The following is a 19,297-nucleotide window of genomic DNA, read 5'->3' as shown; positions in this document are numbered from 1 at the left end:
GAAAGGTAAAACGGGGAATTGAGAAAAAAAAGTTTCCTAAGTAAAAGCTATTCGCTTGCAAAGAGTGTCCGTTAGCACAGGCGGCCCAAGCTCCAAGCACTTGTGAGATGATCACTCTTGATACACAATATTACAGATCATAGCGCGGAATTATAGAGTTTGTATATGGGGGAAAACATATTTTAACGACCACTTCTCAAGGAATAAAAACAAATACGTCAAAATTCTCAACTAAAAATACCCTCACCTTACGTTCCACAGCGTTTATCACTTGTTTATCTGATGCGCTTTCTGTTGATGAAAAGAACCCATTTGAGCGAGTTGTCCATTTCGAGATTTTCACCGTACATAAGAAAAGGGCTTTAATTATGTAAGTTGAAAACCTTGAAATGGACAACTCGCTCCAATGGGTTCTTTTCATCAAAGTAAACGGTCAGATAAAAAGTGATACGCTGTGAGAGTAAGGTGCCTTATTTCATTGAGAATTTGACGTATTGTTTTATTCCTTAGAGCGGTCGTAAATATTCTCATACAAACTCTTATGATTCCGCCGTGACTGTTATTGTGCAAGAGGATCATCTCACAGCTGGAGCTTGGGCCGCCTGTGCCGTTAGCAGAGAGTTGACTGTAATCAATAAACTGATTATATCACCAGATTAATTGTATTTGTACCATCAGTCACCTCCCAGGAAGGGTGGAATCAACCTGTAAGGTGACCCACAGAATACTTCCAGACGATTAAATTATATTTTATACAACTTTGACAGATACCAAATAGATTTTTAAAGTTAAACTGGATAATTTCATTTGTAAAACTGATTTAAGCGATTGCAAATGAGGAGGCGGCGAATTCGGAGCTGCAAACTGTTGGGGGTGGCAACTGTCGTGAATATGAACGTGTCATCATACACGGTTATACAATTATCTTAAAGCCGATTAAGATCTTTACCCCAAGGCATTTCACTCAAGGCTCTCTTGGAGACAAAACATCCCCACTAACTAAAAGCCAAGATAAAACTTGAATGATATAGCACGCGAATACTTTATTTATCGATCTGGTGGTTATATGTGTGGAAATTTCGACAGGAAAGGTTATAATATTACTGGATTTGGGTTTAAAGAAAAGCACGCGATTGACTATCGATCAATTAAAAAATCAGTGGGTTATTCAAAAGGAAAACAAATGTACCAATATAGGGGCTATTGACAGCGGTTATCTGTGATGACAACCTACACAGCAACAATTTTAACCCTTAACCCCTAAGAGTGATAAAGTCCACCATTAAGTCATTTTTCGCCATGATCAAAGTATTCGGAGCAGGCAGCTGGTGACGGCAGATATTTCATAAATTTGAAAAGAATTTTTTTATCGTTCCATCAAACTGTCAACAGCCGTGAGCAATTGTTCGAAACTGCCAAAAACAATTAAAGTACCATGTCATGGAAAAAATATTCACTGCGGATTTGTAGCATGCGAAACGGAAACAGAAAGGTGGCCTTCTTGTTAACGTACATTGAAAATATTGCTGGACGAAGCACTTACTTGCGAAATCATTCATACTTTAGAGGTTTTTGTCACAGAATTATCACAGATAATATTAAGCATTACGAATAGAGTGTTTCATGAATCCGCTAGTTTCATTGGGAATAATCTGAAGGCTCGGAGAACCAATGTGTATAGGGGCTTGGGACATAAACCGAAGTTACGCGGCGCGAATTTTGAAAAGACAACTGTGCGAGTGTCTCGTAAACCGCAGATCGCGCTTTGAGCGGCCGAACTATAAATTAGTGCCAATTAATATCAAAATGAGCTCAATTAAGAGAGTCAACAATACTCAATATCCTCTAATTTATGGACACAAAAAAACACTGAAAGTGTTTCTTCCATGCAGACCGTTTCGCTCATGATGGGACCGTTGGTTGCCATATTGGGAGATTACTACATTTGAGCTGAAACAAAGAGGCGGAGCTAACCTATTTATAGCGCGGTTTCGTGTTTAATATCAAGGATCAAGGATCAACGAACGGAAAGAGGAAGATATGACTTCATAGCGAGCTGAAAGAAACTTGTGCTCGATAAAGCGGTTGTTTCGTTTTTCTTCTTCAAGTTTTGGTCTCTATGTGGCCGTGTGTGAGAAGACGAAGATCATTTTTGTCGAGATGCACTGTTCCATTTGGTGTAAAGACTTATGTTATTTTCAGTATTTTCATCATGTATCATCTGTTTCGTGAACAAGACAACAAAACTTCAAATTCACCTGGCGTTTTTCGGAAGAATTTTCCATCACTGAACGGATTACTTTCATTGAAACGGTTTAACAAAACTGTCGCTAAAAAATTATCAACGACACGGTCTAACAAGGTGAAGAGTGTCTCTTTAAGGAATATTCCGCGAGATGACAATTCGAGTGTTCCGCCAATTATTAATTCTGGATCGAAACAAAATCTCAAATTCCTTTTTGTTTTACATCATTACGAACAACTTACAAAGACTACAGAAAATTTGCTACAACTGGCTGCGGTGGCCAAGCAAACTGGTCGTGTAGTCGTAGAGCCTTTAGTGCGCGATTCTAGGATGTGTGGTTTGCCTGACGGTTGGTTCGGACAAAGACGGTCGGAGACCAGAAAATTTCATCCGATGTCGCTGTATTTTGATGTGACATTTATGAAAAATTTGCTCAAGAGATCTCGCTATGCCCCGTTGGTTAAACTAGAGACTTTCAAACGGGAATGTCAATCAAGCGTTACAAACACAACATTGCTCCATTTTATGTACAGCGATCGCAAGGAAGAAGAAATGGTACGTTGGTACAAAATATCCTCGGATATTTATCAAAAGACCGAAAGTGCTTTGAAAAAATCCGGCTGGTGTGACTGCAATTTCATCGATAGCGGTCTTAATTTTTCCAATAGAATCGGTAATTTCACGCCGGGAGACAAATTTGCTTAGACGCCGAAAAATAAAAGTCTTCAATATTCAAAAGTAAAATCCTGAAAGAAGACAAATGTGTTACTATAATTCACTGGCGAGGGATAGGTACACACAGATGCCACTTCGAACCAGAAGTAAATATTGAAAGCCGGAAGTTGGTTTACTCCTTGCGATCGAGCGAATTTGTTAATTCACTGGCGAAAAAAATCATCGACACAATTGGCGAGGAATATATTTCGATTCATATCCGAGCTGAACGACAAATTCTTTGGTATGGATTCGATCGACTGTCACGGTGCGTCGAAGTGCTGATGGAAAAAGTAAAAGACCTTCAACGAAAGTATAAAATTAAGAGAGTCTTTCTGTCATCTGATTTTACACGTTTTGGCTCAGACACATTGCGTACATATACATCACAGAATATTTCATTCGCCAAGAAAATAAAAGAAATATGGAGATATTTGTTGAAAACTTTAAAACCCACAATGCACAATCCAAGTTTTGGAGATGCATTAATAATGGACAGTGGGGTCGTTGCACTTACAGAGAAGAATGTTCTTATAGAGGGATCACACTTACTGACAATTGGCTCTGGGACTTTTCAACAATGGATTGTTGATGGATTTATTGAGAGAAAAATAAATTACAAGCGGAAGAATTGGATAGTCACAAGAATATGTCTCAAAGAGGACAAGGTCAATAATTACAAACCCAGCTGACAGCAATACAACTCATAGACCAAAATGGAATTTCTCCTCTGGATAACAATAGATTTTCTAGCAGAAAGGTGTTGAGAAGAAAGAAAAATATCAGCAAGGAGATGTTGTTTGATTTAACACCATATTTTCATCACTGAAATCCTAGGAAAACATGGCAAACTGCAGATAATTGACATTAGATCTTTGGAGTCAAAGAGTAAACATTGTTCAATATTTTCAGGAGCCTTTACATCTTGCAAAGCTTCTTACTTGTTAAGAAAGCTTGCCATAGACAAAATAATGGATAATATCATATAAATGGAAGAAAACCACCAACATGTTAATTCAACTCCCTACTCGCCTGTTTAAAAATACTTTTCACCTTGATCAGCATGTCAGTCTCACAGTCCCTGTCTCACAGTGCCTCACAGTCCCTGTCATCTAATCAAAGACATATAAAATTAGTGAAGAGAGCATCTCTCCAATTTTTTGCAATAGAATAACATGAGAACAAGAGTAATCTTCATGCAGAAATCTGAGCTATACTTGAACCAGCTTTCCCTCCCAGGGCAAACTAAACAGCTGCTTCTCCTTACAATATCAATAACTTAAGAAGACAGCTGATCAAAATATCAACTGAAGATTATAGTTTTATTCAACTCTGAAGTTTTACTGTTTCTCCCCACAATATTATTAACTTATTGAGAAGAAAAAGAGAGAAGAGAGCTGATCAAAATATTGACTGAGGATAATGGTTTACTCAACTCTGAAGTTTCAGAACTGACACCAAAAGAAATATTTTAAAGGCTATGTAAACAAGAGTTAATATTCAGATCCTGAGAATGAAATGGTAAACTGTCCTGCAAACAAATTAAAATTGTGATTGACCAACTAAGAATGTCCCTTATTCATTGTAGAAGATAAAGAAAAGTCATTCTAAGTTAGAGGGATGTAATGATTCTTCATTTATTAGCCTATCAATAATTTTCATTTTTATTTTTGGAACAAATTTGGAAAAGGTATTCTGGAGGTAAAAGACAGAAATACTCTATCAAAAATAAATTCAAAACATTATTTGTTAAATCCAGTTTAGGATTGTAAAAAGGAAAAATAAAGAGTACACGAATGAGTGCTTTCCTAGAAAGACAGACTTGTCATTAACCCTTTAACCCCATGAGTGACCAAGACAGAATTTCTCCTTACAATATCAAGCAGACACATGTTGAGAATAAAGAAAAATCTTAATTAGAGGATTATTAGTTGATCCACTACCAAATACTCCAAACTTACATCACAAGAACTGTAGGGCAGACAGTAAGGAGAATTACTAATGAGATCTTGGGAGTTTAAGGGTTAAGGCCAAAGGACTGAGATAAGAATCCCAAATCCCTCCCCTCTAGGAATATAGAGGACACCTGTTCCTAAAGTGCATTATCAGTGTACATAAATCTAACTGAAAAGGGAGACATCTACCAACTATCAGTGAACAATCACTCAATGTGTTAGCCCCTTGATAACTTTTAGGCAGCCCACTACTGCCAGATATTTATTTAGTAGTCAGCCAATTGGCCATCAATGCCATTAAATATTAGCTTCTATATCAGCTGATTTAAGACCACATTATCTGGAAGCAACCTTTTTATTCACTACAAAAGAATTGTAGTTGTCTTTCATCTAATGACAGCTCTGTGTATTTATGTCCTCATCAGCTTTAAAGAAGAATAATTATATAAGTTATTTACGAGCTGAAAGGTCTGTTCAGTGAAACCTGTAGCCTCAGGCTTAAAAATTGCTACCTTCAGCCTACTGCCTTGTTCAGACTTGGCTCACAGTATTTCACTATATGAACCTCTCCGCTAGGAAATAACATACATTTATTAGAACCGGGTAGTGTTACTCTCCAGTAAGGTACAAGGTTATGTATTACTGAAAGCTAAAAATGTTTCAGATGTTGAAGATGGTCAATTTTTTTTATAAGTTCATATGAAATGATCCATCTCAGACCGATGAGTTCATTAGGAAGTACTACATTTCTGTAGGGCCTGTAGCTAAGTTACTTAAATTTTCCCTCACCGCAACACCGTTCAGATCGAGGAAGCTTTGTTTACATGTATCAACAGCGACTGTTGTAGCTCAGAAAATTTTGAGAAGACCTCATTTGATGAAGAGAAGTTTCAACGCCGACGCCGTAATTATTTCTAGTTTGGGATACAGATTAATCACATTTTAACTGGCAGAGGAAATTTTCATTGCGAAGACAATTCAAGAAGACCGCCATTGCTCGAAGAGCTGTAAAATGAGCTTGCATCACATGGGAACATTAGAGCAAGATCATTGGTTAGCCTTAGTTTGCCTAAAAAAACATTTTTTTACTCTCAGGGGTCCTGCGGAGTCAGACGCGCTCTTAGCTGGGACTGGTGATTTTTAACGGTAAATTTTATCGTAAATAACATTATAACTATCCTTCGACGTTCCTTTTGTTACAATTTAGTTGTATGTGCATTATTAGATTTCTTCGATTGATCATTAGTTCCACTAAGCTCTACGCCAAAAGAAAGAAGAAAAACAACGATGGGAGACTGAGTACAAATCTGCCGTATACCGCGAAGAGCTTGAGAACTAGTAACGAGGGGCTTTAAAAAAATGGTGGCAGTAAGATATTGGTAAGTACTTCCCTATTGAAATGTTAAACGATTCGTCGTAGATTTGCATATTCATGATGTGACGTTTGTCTAGATTAATTGTAAACATTGGTCCTAGTGGCTCTTCAACGGAAACGGAAAAGATAAAGCAAACGTAACAGGATAAATTGGTCCATTTCGTTTCATTTCTCAATTTTCCACGTGTGTTTGCAGTACCTTGAACCTCTTAAAATGGGAAATCATAAAATTCAGTGGCATTTGATCATGGATTTCGTATGCCTTGTCGCTCTGGGTGTTGCGGAGATGTTGATCCATGTCATCCCGATAGAACCATCTCACAGAGGATTTTTTTGTGATGATAAAAGCCTTCAAAAACCTTTACAAGAAGAAACTGTCTCTACATGGCTCACGATAGTTGTGGGTTTCTCTGTGTCGATTTCCGTGGTAAGTGTTTAACTTGATATTAACTCAATTACATTTTTATTTACAGGCTATTATGGATTTACTTGAACTACGTTGGTCAACATCTCTTAGCAAATAGCCACTAAAGTCAATACAAACAAAATTACTCCAACAAACTCCTAGACCTGCTAAGAATGTTGCTGTAAACGTTTTTATACTCAGAATATATTCGCATGATCTTCACAACGGAGTAAGTGGAGGACAGTCATAATTTTTTAATAACACGCTGTGAACGAACATTTATTTGTTTTGTTTTATTTTCAAATAGTGAACGCTTTACCCAATCACGTTCTAGCCGTTTGAACTGTGACAACTTCTTTATCCATTGCCTATCTTCGATACTTAAAAAAAAACCTAATCACTTTCGATGTTACCAAACTTTAATGAATTGCGCAACTGATTTCTTTTATCGGCAGAGGCGTGAAAATAGAATATGTATTTCTAATTTGCCGGAACGAGCCAATATCGACTTTTCATTGTCAGACTTATTCCTACTAACACAAACGTTTGAGTTTGTGCCATTTTGATCCATTTGAATTTGTAACTTTCACTCTATTTAACAGCAGTCACGATTAAACTCCTGTGTTGAAGCATTCCCTTATTTCCTGCCAAGCCCTGAAGAAGAAATGCAGAGGTGTTTTCACACAGATATTACTCGCCCAATAAAGTATTGATACTCCTTTGAACAACATAACGACAGATGCAGTGAAGCATGAAACACCCTTTGTCGTCTCATTTCAGTTCATTGTTTGAGCAATAAGTATCTTACATTTTATTTTCACTAAGATTATTCTGTGTGAAGCAGTGAATGCTAAATCTAAAAGAAGAAAACAGCAGCTTAAAGTTGGCAAATTCAACATCAAATGTGGACCATTGATATGCACACCAACAGCATGGCAAAGAAGGTGATTTATAGCTCTTACTTGGCCCCCAAGACTATCTATCTTATAGATATGATCACTTTTATCATGTTAAATCCTCTTCTAGTCCACCATAAGAACTAACAGCACTTATTAAGGAAAGGTCAAGAGCAAAGATCTCCTTAAATAGACAAGCCAATTTTTGGATCCAACACCTAAGAGAATTAACAAGTACAACCTGTACTCAACAGCCCCCAATCAGAGTCTGTTGGATAATTGCCTCCCTCACTTGTTATTAGGTTATATAACTTCTGTAACTTTCTAGATCTTATTTTTATAAAAAGAGGGATATTTTTGGAAGGTGGTCTATCTTGCAGAGGGTCTTTGACCCTTCTATAAACCTTAGTACAAGCTAGATTTTTCTGTAATAATATACCTTTTTCGCTTTCATTATTCAACTATATTTTACCTGCAATCATTTATTACCATATTGGATGGTTTTTTTTTTTTTTCCATTTTGAAAATTTCTGGATCATAATATATGAAATATACAAATATAACCAGTCTGCTATGCATGTTTATTATAGGCTTGACTGAGAGGACATTGTTATTGACAGTTGGTTTTGAGTCACTTCTCTATTTTTAACCCTCTGATCCCAAAGATTGACCATTGCTTAATTTCTCCTCACAGTTCTACTGTGGAATCATTCATTAAGATTATGAAATTAAAGGAAATGATCGCCAGTCTAATAAGCATTGATTGTTGAATGAATTCTCCTCATCAGTTTCAAAGAAAATGCATAGAATAGAGTATAGAGAATATGAATGCTGACATTAACGTGCAAAGGGTTAATAATTTAAATAATGTAACTATACAAAAATTTAATATGTTTTAATCAGGTTTAATTTTTGCTTCTCTGGTTATTTTACAGAACATTCTTTCTTCTTTTCATGTTTGGTTTTGGTGCACTTATTACAAACCTGTTCACTGACATGGGTAAAGTGACTGTTGGAAGATTGCGACCATACTTCATTGCAATATGCAAACCCAATGCAACTCTACTTAACTGTAGTCAAGGCTTTATTACAGAGGACATATGCACAGGAGATCCTGTAGATGTTTTGGATGCAAGGTAAATACTATAGTTGTCATGCAATACAACAACATTTTCTAAAGAATTATGTCAAGTCATTGCTCTTCCCCCTTGATTTTTATAACTGACTAACACTGGTTAGAGTCAATGGGTTTTATTTTTGAGAAAACAACTATAATGTCATAATGCCTTTCTCCAACTTTGAGTATAAACTAGTTTAGCTCATTGGTAGCTCTGTTTCTAATGTTACTTTTCCTAACTAATCCCCTTGCTGTATTAATTGTTTTACCTTTCAGAATGTCTTTCCCTTCAGGTCATGCCTCATTTTCAACTTATTGTATGGTATTTTTGGCAGTAAGTATTGTTTTGTTTCTGTCACTAGTCAACCAAGTAACCTGATACCAGACCTAGAACATCACAGGCTCTGCAGGTGGAAGTGACATTTATCTTAGAATAATGTTGTACCCATATTGGTAATGCTCATAATCTCACACTTAAGACTTGTTTAGGAGTATCCTTAGTTATTAAAAGAATTCCTAAAAACATAAATGGGTTTCCAAAATATACAGAAAGCTTCCTTCCTAAAGTGCATAAGATTTGGCGGGTAAAAGTTTTTTTATAATTTTCCAACCTTACATTTGAAATCTCTTATTTAAGTATAGTTACTGGGGTACCCTCGACTCTGCTGGTAATTTGTCACGAATCAGTTATTTTTTTATATACAGCTGTATCTAGAATCATCAATGCCAACAAAACAAACCAACTTGGTGAAACCCTTTTTGCAAGTGGCCTTCCTGTCACTGGGACTGCTGTGTTCACTGTCTCGTATATTTGACTACTGGCACCATTGGGGAGATGTGTTGGTTGGCATGTTTCTTGGTACCCTAGTGGCTTTCTTTATAGTAAGTGTCCAATCGCAACATCTGAGCATAAATTCTTACTTCAGTCCCCACTTGTTAATTTCCAGAAGGAAATCTGGAAATCTTTTTCATTTGACCTGCAACAGGTCAGCATTTTACTTACTCAAAATCAGTTCATGCTTTGGAAATTGGGATGAATTCTAGAATTACAGGCTTCCTAGCTCCTGTGCAGTCTGCAAATATTAATATATGTATGATTTGTTGCCTTTTTTTCCAGATGTTCCGATCACTGAGGCTGTTTTCCTCTCCTCCCTGCCCCAAGTGTTACCCTACTGATGAAGTTGACTTTGTATCAAGAAACCCTGTGAACAACAGTGAGGAGAGAGCAGATCTGAATGGTGACAATCAATTTCCACTGTAGCTTCACGTTGTATGTCAACAACTGGATCGTTTACAGAAAGCATCTGCCTAAATTATAGGGTTATACTCTACGCTGGGATGCTTCTCCCACAAATCAATACCCATTCTAAGCTTAGAGGTATATGAAAGCATACATCTTCAAGTTTAACTCTAAAGAAGTAGTGTTGTGATTGGCATGTCTCTATGGCAAAAGAACTCTAGGAGGTGTATGTCTAATTTTTTAGGGGAATTTAAAACAAGATATGATTCACCTGATAACTCTTTAGATATTCAAGCAACATCCAGCACACAAATGTAGAGGCTGTGAAAGACAGATTTTAACTTTTTGATGAAATTTCCCATGAATATTTGAAAGGTTTTATATAGCAAGAAGTATATTGACAAAAGTATTTTAGAAATTGTAGCTTAGTGTAAAAAAATTAATTAAGAGAAGTGAAACTTAAAGGAATGCTCAAGGAGAAGATTTAAAATTTCCAAAAAATTTCTATTATGAAATCCACAGCAGGGTGCATAGATTTCTTAATAATGGTAATATTGGAAATGAAACTTCAATTGATCATCCATGAGCAGCAAGAAGTTATCATGCAGATGGAAAGTATTTTAAATTATATTAAATTATTGTTATGGGAGGTTTTTTTTGGTTGTTTGTGAGCATTTTGAGCAGTGGAGAAATTAAGTGTAAACATTGTTCTGTTATGCGTGCAATAATGCTACAAACATTGCAATTAGGGGTAGCTGACTGGTTGACGATGGGTCACTGATAAGTCGGCCATATATAGTATTTCAACATGACTATATAAGTAAATTAGCTTGTTGAACTCATTTTGTTTCAACACATTTAGACTATATATTAATAAATTTAATAACATAGCTAGTAAATTTGTCTAATCAAATTCAATTACGCGAGCGTGCTTCATGTTCCTATATTGTGCACGCTCACGAAATTAGCAAACAAATCCCTCGAGAAAAAAATTTTCATCGGGTTGAAAATGTTATAAAACAATTGGTTCATACGTCAGCTGTGCGTTTATTGAGATATGAAGCACTTGGGAAGTTTAGAAAGCACTCAAGAAGCTAGAGTTGCTCTCGGCTACGCCTCGAGCAACTCTTACGCATCTTTTGTGCTCTCCAAACTTCCCGCGTGCAACATATCTCGATGAACGCACGCTGACGTATGAACCAATTGTTAAATTTATTGAATTGTTGTTGAATCCAAATCTGCACTTTTGCAACTTGGTGAACCACTCGTTTGGGTATTTAATAGTTAAAATTGCAATATATTGCGTTTTCTATCTAGAGGATTGTTATTTGACATGCATTTGCCCAAGTTGGCAAATGGTAGTTTAAAATGTCTCATCTTGATGGCTGTTTCCACATACATTGGTTAATTGCACCTCTTTGTGGATTGTCTAGTGAAAATCAAGCAACTTTAAGTGGGTTAGCTACCAACAAAACCAACAATTGATGTGACAGTACGACAACTTTTGGATTGCTGTGAGTTTTTTAGGGGTATTTTCCAAATCAGTCGCTTGTACTTTTAAAGAATTTTTTTTTAACGTTTTGGAGAAGAGGGACGATAATTCTTAGTTCTCCTTGACGGTTAATTGAATGCAAATATAATAAAAGTGAGACGCAATTATGGACAAATGATCACACATGTTTAATGTTTTTACTGGGATGTTCCTACACTTGTGGTTTTGTTTCGATATTAGAGACGAACGAATTCAAAGCCACCTAAACTTGATAAATAAACTCCAATTTGCATGATTGTCTAAATCAATTAATCTTCTTGTCTTCGTGAGCTTAACAAGGGATTACTTTACGAAAATTCCTTTAAGAGAGTTCAGATGACCAGCTTAAATTCGAACCCTTGAAATGAAAAGATACGGGTCTCGGTTCATGATCTATTTGTTATTATGGTCAGTTGTTGAGCTAAGCGGCTCGCAAATAACTAAGAGTTCTGTATTATCAGTTACTATTAAATAGATTATTCATCGCAGCATTGAAAAAAAACTGTTGTTAACAGCTTTTAAAGAAGTTCTTAAAAGGCACGGCGATTCTCTGCCGTCATAGAGAACAGCTATACTCACTGCAAGATAATTTGATTATATCAACTAAGTGAGAAGTGTGAACTTGCTATCGTGAACAGCTTCTAAAGCGTTTCGAGCGTCAGCCCTTTTCAGAGCTCCTCGTCTTTCGCCCTGACGAAAGGCTAAAGTTTCAACTTCAGCTTTATAAAATCTTTTCGGTGCCAATTCACTTTATCAACTCAGCTGATTAAGATGAATTAACTTGTAATGCTCCCCACTCAGCGCCACGGTTTCTCTCGAAACTTACCCTCTTTATACTCAGCGCATTCCTATTGAAAAGCAGTGATGCATTAAGGGTGCAGTTATTTGCATATTACACGCTTGGAGATAATCCAAATGCGAAAGTCTGAGTAATTCAGCGAAAGGGTTAACCTTGCGTATCGATCTCGTTCACAAACTAAGATGGCTCGTGACTCTAAAACCATCAATGTCGCCTTTGATTTCTTATGTTTTATTCTAGTACTAATTGATTATTTGGTGACGAAGACTTTGGTGTATGGTACAACTGATAAGCTATACCCGATTAAACAGGGATTCTTCTGTGAGGACAAAAGTATTCAGCTGCCATTTAAGGAACCTTGGATGGACTACGCAGGTCTCTGTGCGCTGGTTTATATTGTTCCCATAGTTGTGGTGAGTAAATCTAGTACTAATTCCATTAGAAGTGATAAAACCAAGGAAAGCTACACAGAAAGACGGTCCAATCGAATTTGTGCATTTAGAGGAAAATTTTATCAATGGTAATTCTTTGTTTTGACCCCGAAGCTATTTGAAAATTGTGGGTTTTATTTTCAGTCTTAATTACCAAAGATCTAAAGTTAAAACCTTTAGGTTAATCTCACAGAAAGTCGTTCATTTCCGACAACATTTCTCTCTTCTTCTCTTGGATCATAATCAAAGATTAAGCGTTGTTAACAAAGAATTCCATTGGGAAGATCTCTCTCACTATGCTTCATGACCATGAGCTGAAAACACTTTGCAGCATCCTGAAAGGTACTGCAGAGTTTTGTCACTATCGTTCTAAAGCTTTCTTTCTTTATAACCAGAAGCAATGACTGCCAGAAAATGGCGTCTTTAGACTTGAATTTTCGTTTTTTACCTAGAACTCAAAACTACAAAAAGAACAGCAGGACTAACAATGCCACAGATCGCGCTAATCATCATAGCCCAAAAAACCCATCCATCAAACGTGGGATATAGTAGCCATCACCGGCAGTCAAATTTACCAAATATTTCCGTCTTTCCCGAACAAGATCATAGATTCTAAAAGTCGATCAGCTGAGGTCTTTCTCTGGTAAGTTCACTTCCAGAAGGATAGGAATGCAAATTATTTTCTGTTTTGTTTAAAATTAGTCAACCAAAATTGAAGTATCTAATTCTAAAACTTAAGCGCTCTAAACCTCTACGAATTCGACATTCTACTGCCACAGGGATGATTCGAATTTCGTTGATTTCCTCGTTGTTTTGAGCTTGAATTTTGGGTAAAACTACAGAATACAAGGCAACTCATTTACATCTCATTAAATCACTGTTAATCCTATGGCGTCATAGCCTTGTTCTTCAAAGCATGCCGACGAGGTAGACCTCAGTGTCCCTGTAATGTTTAGTTGCTCATTTCAAGATACTCATCTATGTTGATGAGATGTGAAGCAAGTTTAGGAGTACCTAATTCAGTTCCTTGATTTGCCGTATTGAGGTCGATCTAATGACCGCGAAGTTTTTAACAAGAACTAAAAAGTCATCCTACAACAACTCAGCGATTCTATTGTTCCCTTTGTTAAAAGAAGGCTTAATTGATTTTAGTGGGCATTTGGTCTCCCCGCAAGTAATCAGGGAGCGAATACACAAATACCACAATTGTTTACGGAATATTTTCGAAGGAAGGAGATCTCAGGAACTCATCAAGCAGTATTGTGACAAATGCGTTTTCAATCAGTGAACATTTCACCAAGGTGTGTTGACAGAGTACTGACGCCAGCTACGTTTTAGCGAGCCCTATTCATCACAACTTAGAAATCTTTTGCATTTTGAACGTCAAAATGCAAGAGTCACAAGAATTATCTTATCACCATTTCCCCGCCACATTATCCGATTTGGGAAAGGTGGAGGGGTGAGAGGGGCTGGAGGGATTGGAAGGGTAGAAGGGGTGGGAGGGGTGGGAGGTGAGGCCAGAAAGACGTTGAGGAATGGAAATTATTTTAGAAAACGGAATAAAAAGGTCACTAAGGTCCCAAGGTTTGGAACACGTTACCCTGTGATCTCACCTTATCCCCTAGATATTCTAGCTTTAAGATCTTACTTATAAAATTCCTGATCAAAAGAAATCTATGTTAAACTTGCCCTTCCTCCAAATATGAATTATTAATTTGTGGGAAATAAATAAATTAGCGAGGCGGACCTGGGAATGTGTAGAAAGGAAGTCAGAAAAGAGAAGGAAGAAGCTGAAAATTTGGACATACTCGTGGAATTAATATAAATACTGATCTCTTATACGAATGAGAGGATCCCATCTTTAACTAAGGCGCTTGTTCTGCCAGATTGACTGACTGATCATTAAATAACCAAAGTGCAATGTTTTCATCCAACGCTCACAGATTCTGATAGTTGAGTCCTGTAACAACTGGAAACGATCAGGAGAAATAGATGAAGAGGAGGAAGAATCCTTTGGGCCAATCACCATAAAGCCCTGGATTGTCAGGTAAAAGGTCCAATAACAACTTGAAACACTCTCCCTAGAAACTTAACCCCTTACACTTGAATATCAGTATGCATATTTTCCGAACTGTTTCCTATATATTTGTTACCTATTACCCCCAAATCACATGTTACGGTAATGAGAGTAAAGGAAATGATCACAAACTAAAGAAGCTCTTGATTGTTAAACAAATTCTTCTTGTCAGCACATTAGGAAATGTATGGAGAGCAGTTCGAGAATGTGCAAACTGATATTAGGTTGGAAAGGGTTAAGGGGGCACTGAACACCGATACAATTCCAGATCACTTTTGACACTCTATTGAAGTTCTTACTTACATAGTCCGAATTCAGATCTAATCTTCTTTTGGTATTTTTTATTTTCAGCACGATTGCCTTGATATTTGTCTTCGTGTTTGGCGGATTTCTGAATGAAATCATCACCGACCTCGCCAAGATAAGTGTGGGTCGGCTTAGACCCAACTTCAGGGATGTGTGCCGGGCCAACTTGACTCAAAGTGATTGTCAGCAGGGATACATCTCTGATGGGATGTGCACTGGGGACGAGTATAACGTCAAAATGGCCAGGTAAGACAAGAGGCTGATATGAGCTTGTCAGAACAAATGTTCTAAAATGTAACTCAGTATGATTAACTAGAAAGCACGTTACTAATATCTGAGAAATAGTTTGCAAATTGATTTTAACTTTACAAATGCGTTATCGAATAACGACGTAAGATTACGCTAAACAGATTCTCGAACTATTTGAGTAGTAGTAGACATATGAAAAAAAATTAACTGAAAAGAGATACATCTAAGTGTTTTGACTGTTGGTTTTGGATCAGATTTTCCCTTTCATACATGATCCCTTGTTGAACGTCAGACACAACTCCAATCACCCTGCACAGTCACATTAACCAATCAGAAGACAAGAAAGTATGGGGGGGGCACCACCAGGAACCAATTACCGATCAGAATACAAGGAAGTACGCCAGGCGCTAGAGTAAAATTTGAGATAAAAAATGCCTAATGCTCGGGAAAACGCCAGTTACCGAGTCTTACTCATTGAAAAAATGGTAACAGTATCACTGTTTTTAATAAATATTTATTTCACAGGATGTCTTTCCCATCCGGCCAATCTTCTTTGACCATGTATGCCATGTTGTATCTTGCGGTAAGTGTGCATGTCCGCTCAGTCTCAAATGATTCCCTCCGCTCTTGTTTTATTTCCCCGTTCTACATGAGTAGCTTAGGAAAAGACTTTCCCACCGGGTTCGCACCCGGTATACCATCGTTACCTCACCGATATCCCTCAAGGTTCCCCCGCACCCCATTAGGGTTCCCCGCCGGGAATCTTAGCGGTATTTTCGAGGAAGTTTCTTCATTCACACAACAACATTGAGGAGAGAAAAATTCTCGGCATACCGGTTCGTCTACAAAGTCTTGTTTTCAAAAGTTTTTATTAAATTTATAAACTTCTCTCCCTCCCTCCAAGCAAAGTCGTGCGTTCACTTAAACTATTGATGGTGGATAGAACTTAAGACTGTATTGACGATGAAAAGGGAGAGAAGAGGTGCCAAACAAGCTGGCAAGTAAACAATGGAGCGTACAAAGACTCTTGGCAGTGAAAAAAATCCTAAGGTGTCTTGGTTCTCTCGTGACACTAGAGTAACAGGACATTTTTCTTTTTTTCGTATGTAGTTTTATATCCAGTCAGCTGTGAAGACAGAAACGAAGCTGATTAAGCCATTGCTCCAGGTCGTGGTCGTGTCTCTCGCGCTCTTCCTGGGACTGAGCCGAATCGCTGAAAATGCTCATTTCTTGAGTGATGTTGTTGCTGGTTTCGTGCTTGGAGCCATCATTGCCTGGCTTATGGTGAGTTTCCCTTTACAGATCACAAGAAATCAAGATATTTCAGAACCGTGGCATATCAAATTAAGTGAAACGCCTTTTTAATGACTGTCGTCTGTCGCTCTTTTGACTTTCTGTCTGTCTGTCTCTTTCAACAGTCTATCAGTATTTCCTTCTTCCTTTATCGTTTTATGTCTGTCTAGCATGTCACTTCGTATGTCTGTCGTTGTCTATCACTGACGGCATATACATATATATATATATCTGGTCTCTGTTAGCCAACCATACAGACAGGCTATCTCTCATCAAAGTCTCGCTCGTTTTGCTCGTCTGTATCTATAGCCAACCTCTCCGTCAACCGGCAAGCCTGTCTTTCTGTGTTTGTCTGTTTGGCCAACTGATTAACTGCTGTCTAGTCAACTCATTGCTGTCGGACTAATTGAATGACTGACAGATGTCAGATTTAATGACTGACATATGTCTGATTCAATATCTGCCTGACTGACTGATTGACGCAAGCTGTCTGACTGACTACATGTTCTTTTCTTTCTCTCTCTCTGTCCATTTTTCTGTTAGCCAGTCTGGTCAGATTGTAATTTTGTCTCAAGAGAAGTTGTAACTCAAGCCAAAATCTTTCATCATTAACTATGTTCAAACCGTAATAAGTTAAGTTTCTAAAGAAGGGGGGGGGGGGAACAAGATAATTTGGTTTTAGCAACTGAGTTGGTGATGTAAATCGGCTACCGTGAAGAGTTTCGAAGCTGATATTTCGAGCGTTAGCCGTTCGTCATTTACTCTGACGCAGGGATAAAGCTTGAAACGTCAGCTTTAGAAACCCTACAGTGGCCAATTTACATTATCTACTCAGTTGATAAAACCAAACGATCTTGTCATGTTCAAACCAGTTTAAATTTAAATGTTACGACAACGATCGTCGTACATCAATCATTAGTTAGTGATGTGAGAAACCCAAAAGGAAGATCGGCTTTGTAAGAAGATGAGCATATCCCTACATTGGAGTCAAAATAAAAGCTTTTATACATGGGTATCAATGTTTCTTTTCCTCGTAGACTTTCAAGGTGCTGAAGTTGTTCGCCATTCGAATCCGTAAGCCTAAAGTTTACACTTTGTTACCACAGCAGCCGAAGCAGATCTCAACTGAGGACTAAGGAACTGGCAAGGACTCACGAAAACGGAATACCAGATACTTTTGTATCATTTAAATAACCCTTAACACCCTCACATCCGTATGAATACTGCACCTTAAACGTTTTCTGCGCCACTTACAAGGAGAATTTGCTTGACTATCACGAGTGTCTTAAGTTTCCGATCATTTCCACATTATCATATATTATTGTTATTATTATCATCATTATTACCTTAATTTTTGATGCAGAAGTGATACTGTGAAGATAAATCAGATCCCAGTCTTCAGCCAAAACATCTCTTGTATCTTTAGCTCTAATTATTTGGTGTCAAGTCAAGTAATACAAATACTCAGAAACAAACTTTCACTAGAAAGTGTCTATTGAAAATTAGGATTCAGTACAATATTATTCTAAGTGAAAAGTTTACGAGAGCACATTCTTGTAGCAGAGGAAGTCTTTCCTTTCGTTCTCATTATTTTGGTTGTGTCTTTATTTAACCTTTTACATTATAACATTGGTATTTATATTCTCCAAACTGTTCTCTTTACCTTTCTTCTAGTAATTACAAGGAGAATTTGTTTGACAATCAGGAGCTTCCTATATTGGTGATCGTTTCCTTATTATTAGGCGGACCTATACATTTGATTTCAGGGTGATGCTGTAAGGATAAATTAGAAGCCAGTCACTAAGCCTTATGAGTTAACTGGTTAATGAACCGAAATAGGAATTCAGCCGAAACTTATCAAAACCCAGCTATGCCATTTTTCGGGCGCTCCGTAAACTGCATGATCAGTGATAATAAAAACACAAGCACTGCTTGCATGGACTATGAAACATTAAAATGATGATACCTGTAGATGAAAAACAAAAAGACCCTCTGGCAAGAAATTGATGCTGTAATCATGTTATCTATTACTGTAATCTGCTAGAGAAAAATATTGGTGTTGACAGATCACGATATCAAATGAAAAGGGATGTGTCGTTTTTTGAGACGCGTTCAATTAATAAAAATTTCGTTTAGTCCCATAAACTAATTGAGTGGATTTCTTTTTTTTATAAAATGACACCTGAATTACGAATGCGTGTGAAACAACAGCTGATTCAGCACCCGCTAATTAGAAAACTGGAGTTTAATTCTAGAAGAGAAGATCAAGTTTGAGGAGTGGAGATGGTGAGGCGGCAGTGACTTGAACATCAAGGACGTTTGTCACATGGCCTTACCGCACCTATAACGTTTCTCTGTGCAGCGGACGGGCATCCGACAGCGAAGAGAAGATCTGAAGTTCGAATCATTAGGCGTCAAACAGAGTTTTTTTTTTTTTGGTTTTTTTTTTAAATCTCTGAAGCCATCGACCAAAACAATTTAAATACGCCATCTCATGTTCTCCCGTGGTAATCCTGTTTTAGACTTTCAGTTAATGAACTTTAGACATCCAATCATACTACCTAATACGTGTGTTGTCTTGTCTTTTTTCGTGGGGTCTTTGTAATGGCATCTCGCATTAATTTCTTCGCCCTTTAATTTCAAACTTTCACGAAAACCTCGTG

At 37.4% G+C, this 19,297-nt stretch overlaps 2 protein-coding genes and 1 pseudogene across 2 annotated transcripts; all 3 read left to right on the top strand.

Moving 5' to 3' along the window:
• Positions 1-2,001: 2,001 nt before the first annotated feature.
• LOC131771422 (uncharacterized) lies at positions 2,002-4,740 on the top strand (annotated as a pseudogene).
• A 1,644-nt stretch (positions 4,741-6,384) lies between these two features.
• On the top strand, positions 6,385-11,673 carry LOC136277536 (phospholipid phosphatase 1-like). The gene is made up of 6 exons (XM_066159868.1): positions 6,385-6,716; positions 7,521-7,639; positions 8,527-8,727; positions 8,985-9,042; positions 9,414-9,590; positions 9,826-11,673. The coding sequence occupies exons 1-6, from the start codon at positions 6,504-6,506 to the stop codon at positions 9,967-9,969; spliced, it is 912 nt and encodes a 303-aa protein (XP_066015965.1). The 5' UTR covers positions 6,385-6,503; the 3' UTR covers positions 9,970-11,673.
• A 756-nt stretch (positions 11,674-12,429) lies between these two features.
• LOC131771487 (phospholipid phosphatase 3-like) lies at positions 12,430-18,756 on the top strand. The gene is made up of 6 exons (XM_066159229.1): positions 12,430-12,691; positions 14,653-14,756; positions 15,138-15,338; positions 15,867-15,924; positions 16,452-16,625; positions 17,672-18,756. The coding sequence occupies exons 1-6, from the start codon at positions 12,461-12,463 to the stop codon at positions 17,768-17,770; spliced, it is 867 nt and encodes a 288-aa protein (XP_066015326.1). The 5' UTR covers positions 12,430-12,460; the 3' UTR covers positions 17,771-18,756.
• Positions 18,757-19,297: the final 541 nt, after the last annotated feature.

Source organism: Pocillopora verrucosa, chromosome 12 (genome assembly GCF_036669915.1).
Source record: "Pocillopora verrucosa isolate sample1 chromosome 12, ASM3666991v2, whole genome shotgun sequence".
Classification (NCBI taxonomy): Eukaryota; Metazoa; Cnidaria; class Anthozoa; order Scleractinia; family Pocilloporidae; genus Pocillopora; species Pocillopora verrucosa.
The sequence above is the reverse complement of the archived record's forward strand: the minus strand, read 5'-3'. Positions and strand labels throughout refer to the sequence as shown.